General features: G+C 37.1%; 1 protein-coding gene across 1 annotated transcript; it reads left to right on the top strand.

Moving 5' to 3' along the window:
• Positions 1-649: 649 nt before the first annotated feature.
• Positions 650-1,579, top strand: LOC131800601 (large ribosomal subunit protein uL30). The gene has a single exon (XM_059131861.1). The coding sequence runs from the start codon at positions 682-684 to the stop codon at positions 1,438-1,440; it is 759 nt and encodes a 252-aa protein (XP_058987844.1). The 5' UTR covers positions 650-681; the 3' UTR covers positions 1,441-1,579.
• The last annotated feature ends 6,515 nt before the right edge of the window (positions 1,580-8,094 follow it).

Genomic DNA, 8,094 nt, shown 5'->3' with positions numbered 1-8,094 from the left:
ACGTTCTAAAAAACCGCTTAAAAATATCTCTCTAAAGATGAAAATATTGATTTTGTAACATTTTCTCATATTTTTTCAATTTTGTCACATGTTTGGCATATTTACATTTTGAATTAAACATTTGGTAATATTTCTACAGCTAACAAAACTAAGTAGTTAGGATATCATATACAGATCGCATTTATGGCCCGATCCTTACGAAATTTGGCATGGGGATAAGATGAGGGTCAGAATAGAAGCCTACTCTTTTTGGAGATGATCGCCATATATTTGGGGGTTGAAATGGACCAAAAAAACTGCAAAATTGTCAGCAGGTCGTAATTATTGCTCGATCCTCACGCACATTTGAATGGGGGTTACCGGGCTTTGCAAAAGCCAAGCAGTTTCGGATGGCCATCTAAAAATATTCACTGTCTGAAATATAGACAAAATACGAAAATGTCCATTCCAGTGACTTTTTGGAGAATTCACAAATACAGGAAAGACGCACTTCTGACTATTTCGTTAACGCTGATTTCGTTGAAGAATATAGTCAAATGTCTGTATCTCATATAGATGCGTTTCAGTCAAAAACCAATAATAAATGTTAATCTTTTGCCACTTCTGAGAGATTATAGGTCTTTGGGAAATATTGGTCCCAGATCTCCTTTTCTCTTTCAACGTGCACTGTGACAAGTAAAGATGCCTGCCACGGCCGCAAAAAAAACCGGAGCTAAAAAGCTCCCAGTTGTGCCTGAATCTAAATTGAAGTTCAGCAAGAAGCAATTGAGCAAACGTGCCCTCGAAACCAAGAGGAAGTTGAAACGCGCTGCCGTCATTGCCTTGCGTAAACGTGAAAACTTGGTACGTGCTGAAAAATACCAAAGTGAATACATTAAGGCTGACAGACGTGAAATCAAGTTGCGTCGTTTGGCCAAGAGCCGTGGTCAATTCTATGTCCCCGCTGAAGCTAAATTGGCTTTCGTTGTCCGTATTCGCGGTATCAACAAAGTTGCCCCTAAGGTCCGCAAGGTCTTGCAACTCTTCCGTTTGCGTCAAATCAACAATGGTGTCTTCATTAAATTGAACAAGGCTACCATCAACATGTTGCGTATTGCCGAACCCTACATTACCTGGGGCTACCCCAACTTGAAGTCGGTGCGCGAATTGATCTACAAACGTGGTTTCGTCAAGCACAACCGTCAACGTGTCCCAATCACCGACAACTTTGTCATTGAACGTAAGATGCGTCAAGCTCATGGCATTCAATGCGTTGAAGATTTGGTACATGAAATCTTCACTGTTGGACCCAAATTCAAGCACGCTTCCAACTTCTTGTGGCCCTTCAAATTGAACACCCCCACTGGCGGCTGGCGCAAGAAGGCTAACCACTACGTTGATGGTGGTGACTTCGGTAACCGTGAAGACAAGATCAACAAACTGCTTCGCAAAATGATCTAAACATCTGGATTTGGTTGCTATTATTTTGCCTCCAAATATGATTTAGTATGTACATCATCATCTTGTAAAGTTCGTATGTTTAGTTTTTTCCAAGAAAATTAAAAAATATTAACGCTTGGACAGCGTTTCCAGAAGAGAAGCATGTTTTTTTTTTTATATTTTACACAAACACACACACAACAACAAGACCATTTACGTGCAACATCTTCAAATAAATCGGAAATAAGCAAATTAGTTAAAGTTGCTATTATTCGAAAATTAGAGAACGAAACCTGATGGTTTTCTTTTATTATTTGTCACAATATCTTGTGGAATTCTTTCGAGTATCTCGCCTATATAAACTGTATCGTTTATTATAGTGTTGTAGGGTATTCAACGGTCGGCCCCGCTCGACTGTAGCCTTTGCTTACTTGTTTTTTTTAATTCAGTCAAAAATACAGGTGAGATGAAAAAACTGCAACCAACTTCAGACTTCCCTCATTTTTAAGCCACTCGTCCGACAGCTGTTGAAATTATTCCAGTGACAGCTCATTATATTGTTTACAAGCGTACAAAGCATTTTGGTGAGAATTTTCCAGAAAAAAAGTTATTCGTGATGGAATTAAAGCGTGATAGTGTGATTTCCTCATGTTTGGCTGGAAAACCACAAGTGGCTATCCAATCCAGCATTTTAATGTGAATAAATCTTTTGTGTCTCGTACCATCGCTCGTTAGCGTGATACTGGTAGCATAGCCCGACGTCAAGGAAGTGGGCGGAAGAAAACAGCAACATCGGCAGAAATGGTTCGAAAAGTAAAGAAGCGACTTGATCAAAACCCGCATCGCAGTGGCGGTAAAATGGCTCGTGAGCTGAACATATCGCAATATTCCATTCGGTAAATATTAAAAAATGAGCTCGGGTTAAAGTCATTGACATTTCAAAAAGTGCAAGAACTTACACTGCAACGGAAAGAAAATAGACTCTAAAGAGCTAAAGAGTTGCTTCGCTTGGCCGAAAGTGGGGGACTGCCGAATTTGGTTTTCTCCGATGAGAAAACATTCGTTGTCCAGCAGTTTGTAAACAAACAAAGCGATCGTGTTTACTTGCCAAAGAGGTCAGCTGAAAATGTGCACCTTCGGTTGGAACTCAAGTGATGGTGTGGGCCGCCATAACAGCCGATGGTCGCTCTCCGCTCGTATTCATCGACCGTGGCATCAGAATAAATGCCGAATATTATCGCGAAAATATTCTGGAGGGTGTTTTAAAGCCTTGGACACGCAAACATTTTGGCCGCAGACCTTGGACATTCCAACAGGACTCAGCGCCATCGCACTCAGCACGATCCCCAGCCAAGAATGGTTCAAAATGAGGTTCCTCGCTTCATTCCCAGCGCACAATGGCCACCAAAATCTCCGGATACCAATCCGTTGGACTATTGTGTCTGTAGTATGTTGGAAAGAAAGGTTGGCAAATGCCTCAGAGCCGGGCTGAACTTTTATACCCTCCAAAATTTGGAAGAAACCAGCAAATAGTTTTAAAAATTCCCTCGAAAAATATAACTAAAATGGGGGCTGTACAAAGACGTGGCCCTGCATAAGTAATTTTTTGTCATAGGCTGTAATACTGGTTTCGAACTTCAAATACGAAATTTGAAATAAAAAACGTCGCTACTATCATCACATTTGGAACAATTCCGGAGAATAATGTCTCTAATATCATGAAAATGCCAAATATCGGGGGGTACCGTTAATGGGTTCTATAGTAAAACGAGGACCTATGTAGACAATTCTCTTTCACAAAAGAACTCCTTGTGTAGAATTTCATTGAAAAATGTGGCTACAAGACGGACAGAAAGGGCTAAATCATAACCAAAACCATACTTTTGGAGTGCTGAGAAGCTCTCTTGTTTTTTAAGTCCCATTTTTATACCCTACACCACAAGGTGGTCGGGGTATTATGTCTTGTAACTGGCAAAATGAAACGAGATAGACCCATAGTTCCCTTCAATGATCTGCATAGAATCACATTCTGAGTCGATTTATGCATGTCCGTCCGTCCGTCTGTCCATGTATTTTTGTAAACAAAGTACAGTTCGCATTTATTGCCCTATCCAGATGAAATTTTGCACAAATCATTTGTTTGGCCCAATGACGAACCCTATTGAAATTGGAGATAATCGGTCAAAATTAAGATGTAGCTCCCATATATATCTTCGTCCGATTTGCCTTTTATTGTGCACAAAACGTGTAATATCAGCCCGAATAGTATGGAATTTTGCACATATAACCAAATAAAGCCTGAAAATAAGAATGCCAAATTTGATCGAAATCGGTTCAGATGTAGCTATAGCTCCCATATATATTGTTCATCCGATTTGTTATTTTTGTCCTCCGCAGACGTAATATGCACTCTGTAACAACGATATTCAGGGAAAGACATCAAATAAAGCTCAGAAATATCTTTGCCAAATTTTTTCGAGATCGTTTCCGATTTGGATATAGCTCCCATATATATCTTTATCCGATTTCAAACTAATTGTGCACCAAATGGACAATACAAGTCCGAATTTATATGATACCAATTCTTCGGCATATTTAGTCCTTTGAACTTTAAATTACAATTGTAATCATAGCGTGCATGATTAAATTCTACCATAAAAACTTTTAATTGTTATGCGGAGCTTTACTAAATTAGCAAAGTGGTGTAGGGTATCATAAAGTCGGCTCCGTCCGACTTTAAGACTTTCTTTACTGATTGAGGTCTATTTTCTTCCTGGACATCGAAATATTTTAGGTGACAATGCAGGAAAGGAATTAGCAGATTTAAATCAAATCACATAAGTGTGAAGTGCATAAGTGCAATTTCGTACCGGTTGATCTAGGACTATTTCAGTCTAGAAGACAATATGACAAAGACCTTCTAAGAATCGTCATCAACTTTTCTATCCTCCCCAACATTGTTTCATCATCACCTATTTCTTTCAAAATGAGCCCAATGGACAATATGATTGAGAGGAGAAGAGGTCAAAATGGGCAATTACTAGTCCATTGATCCAATACCAGCTCCCTTGTCATAGCTTTGCGTATAGGTTTCTCCTTACCAAGGTATGACAGGATAGATCTTCATGATCTTAGAATAGGGAATAACTTTGACTGTTCCTTAGCCAATAGTACAATACAATGTGGAAGACCGTCTCCAGAATTTACTAAAAGATGTTGTTGTCTTAGAGAATGATATTGTCTCGGTATAGTGATATTTAGTCTCAGGATGCTACATAATCCATATTTTAGAAATTCTTTTCAAGCCTCAAGCTACAAAACAAAAATCACATATTCCCCCCGCAGTAGCCAGAAGACGGAAAGGTATGAACAGCAGCAACAATTAATCTCATCCAAAACAGAAAATTTTAACAAAAACTTTAGACTTTGCAATCTAACGCATAATTGTGCGTTTTTATGGCTTAAATGGCCAATGCGAGAAAAAAACACGCCAGCAACAATAACAACAGTGTTGAATGTTTTATTAACGAGTTTTTGTTGACTCGCTCTGACAAAAAAAAAAAAAAAAAAAAAAAAAACACGCATAAAAACACCTATTTGTTATTGTCTGTCTGTCTGTCGATTGTCGATGTTGTCTACAACAAATCAGTGTTCTATGTATGCGTATGTGTGTGTGTGATTTAGGCCCATTACAATGACAATGTACTAGTTAACTAATACACTGTATGAGATCAGCTATTTTGCCTTAACGAAAACGACTGGCGTTGTCAGTTTTACACAGTGGTATTACATACTTCCTGTATTTGAAAGTGAATCTTTGAAGGGCTGTAGATTTTAAGAGATTTTTTGCGAAGTTTCAACATTTAAGTTGTGGAGATAAAATAAAAAAATATATATTCACTTCAAACATTGATGTTTTAGCTTATTTTGAAACACTGCTTGAAAAAAATTATGAAATTTAAATCGACCTATAATTATTTTTAAGGAGTTCGTTTTAGGCCTTTTTAGTACTCAAATTTCTTCATTCTTCACAAATTTGACAAAATTTTTTTAATCAAAACTTTATCCATCGTTCTAAATATTCAGTTTTTCAGAGTTTCCTTCTTCAGAAAAAATACCGAGGAGGATATTAGTAAAACCAATACACAATGAACCCACATCCTATTTTTCTGTCCAAAACTATTTCAACATCTGCAACTCAGAAACCAATTATATTCCTTCACCCTTCACCTTTATACAAAATTTAATAACATTTAGTGAGCATATCCAAAATAATCTACACCTCTATATCCTTGACACCAACCGTGATCAAAATTAGTTCCATTTAGTGCTTTCCGAACGTTTAGTACTTTTTTTGTACAAAACCACCAAACGGATCTCAAGGCCAGATTCCAGCAGATAACTCAATATCAAAATTAGGAATTCTAGCTTTATCATAAGGCTCAATCCAAAATTTGTTATCTTGCTTTTCGTACTGTTCTAATACGCATATCCAAAACCACCTCATTCTCTCCACCCTAGACACCAAAGTGGCCTCCATATCAATTTTCAGCTCTATCTCTTCACTCAATACCAAATTTGGTAGTATTTAGCTATTTTTCAGTTAAAGTACGCACGTACGTTAAAGTACGAAAATAATTGACCTCATAAAAAGGAAATCCCAAATATTTTTGTTAATGCTAGGTTAGGTGCTAAAATGGACAATATCTGTCAACTCTATTAAGTACCTCTCCCACAAAGAGTCAAAATTTGGAATAATTAAAACTATTATTATATCCTCCACCATAGTACGGAGGGTATATTAAGTATGTCAATACATTTGTAACACCTCGAAATACACATTTTAGACCCCACAAAGTATATATATTCTTGATCAGCATAAAATTCTATGTCGATTTATCAATGTCCGTCCGTTTATCCGTCTGTGGAAATCACTCTAGCTTCCGAACGAAATGAAGTAAGTTGATAAAAATTTTCTCAAATGTGTATTATGTCTGCCCGGCTTTTGGTATTGAAAATGGGCCATGTAGGTCCACGTCTTCGTATAGCCCCCAAAGTTCGGCCCGGCCGAACTTATAGCTTTTTTACTTGTTAAATATGAAATATTTCTAGTAACACAAGACCTGGCTTAAAGACGGTATATATCGGACCACCCCTCTGGTGCCTCCCCCACAAGGGGTTAACATTTGGAATAATTGTAACTATTATAAAATATGAAAAAAATAATCCGATTGTCTTCAAATTTCTCACATATCAATATTTCTACCAAAACAAGATCTGGTTTGAAGACAAAATATATCGGACCTCTACATTATGTACCTCTCCCACAATGGGTGATAATGTGAAATAAGAGTCCGATTGTCTTCAAATTTCACACATTCGGTCCACTCCTTCTTGAAATTTTAAATAATTATATCTCTCATAAGATTCGAAATAGTCAACAGATTCTCTTCAAATTTCACACATCCCAATATTTCTATCAACATAAAGCTAGGTGTGAAGAAGGAATATGCCGGACCACTCCTTCTGGTACCTCTCCTCTCCTAATTTGCATAGCACCAGATTATTCGCAAAAAATGATTATAGATGTATGATTTTCTTCAAATTTTGCACATCCACATAATTTTATCAGTATTAGATGAAAGGGATGCTTTGGTCCACTCAATCTTTTACCTCCCCCACAATGGGTAAAAAATTTGAATAATTATGTCTCTCTATAAAGTGCAAAATAAGCATCAGATTCTCTTCAAATATCATGTATCCCAATATTTTTACCAACGCAAGTTCCGGTATGAAAACGATAGACGTCAGCTTACCCCTACTGAAACCTCAAAGGTTCACGGTTTGCAATACTCATTTCTCTCATAATTTGAATAAAACCAGATTATTCCCAAAAAAGTTATAGATATCCGATTTTCTTCAAATTTTGCACATCCACATATTTTTCTCAGTATTAGATGAAATGGAATGCTTTGAATTCCATTTGATGAATAAATGAACTAACGAGATGCCTACTGTCCCTATCTACTATCTAGGGAAACCACTAGAGACTAATAACTAAAGACTGTAACCTAAAATCAACGGATTCCAAGGAATCTTATTCCGAAAATTTCAAAAAATGTTGTTGAAGGACGATATTTAGTTATGTCCTGTTCCACTGTCAGTCGGTCACGCTATCTTTGGAACGAATTGAGATAGAAGTTTTACACGCATGTGTATTTTGTCAGTAGGCTAGTTAAATTTGTAAATGGGCTATATCGGTCCACATCTTAGGATAGCCCCCATATAACGGTACCCCCCCGATATTCGGTATTTTGACGTTTTTTAGCGACAATAATGAAGCGACAATGAATGAAGTTCGTAATGGATACTAAAGCCTATGACAGAAAATTGTGTGTACAGGTACACGTTTTGGTACAGCCCCTAATAACGGTAGCCCCTAATAACGGAATTATTTCAAATTTGGTATTTAAAGTGAAACTACAGCCTATGACACAAAATTGTCTGTGCAGGTCCACATTTTAAAACCCCCTGGTACCTCCCTATATTCGGTATTTTGATGATTTTAGCTACATTACAGACAATTTTTTTCAAATTTCGCATTTGAATATTGTAAATATACGCCAACATTCGGTATTTTGAAGATTATAACAGAATCTTTAACGTATTTTATTT

Source organism: Musca domestica, unplaced genomic scaffold, assembly GCF_030504385.1.
Source record: "Musca domestica strain aabys unplaced genomic scaffold, Musca_domestica.polishedcontigs.V.1.1 11, whole genome shotgun sequence".
In the NCBI taxonomy this organism is placed as follows: Eukaryota; Metazoa; Arthropoda; class Insecta; order Diptera; family Muscidae; genus Musca; species Musca domestica.
The sequence above is the reverse complement of the archived record's forward strand: the minus strand, read 5'-3'. Positions and strand labels throughout refer to the sequence as shown.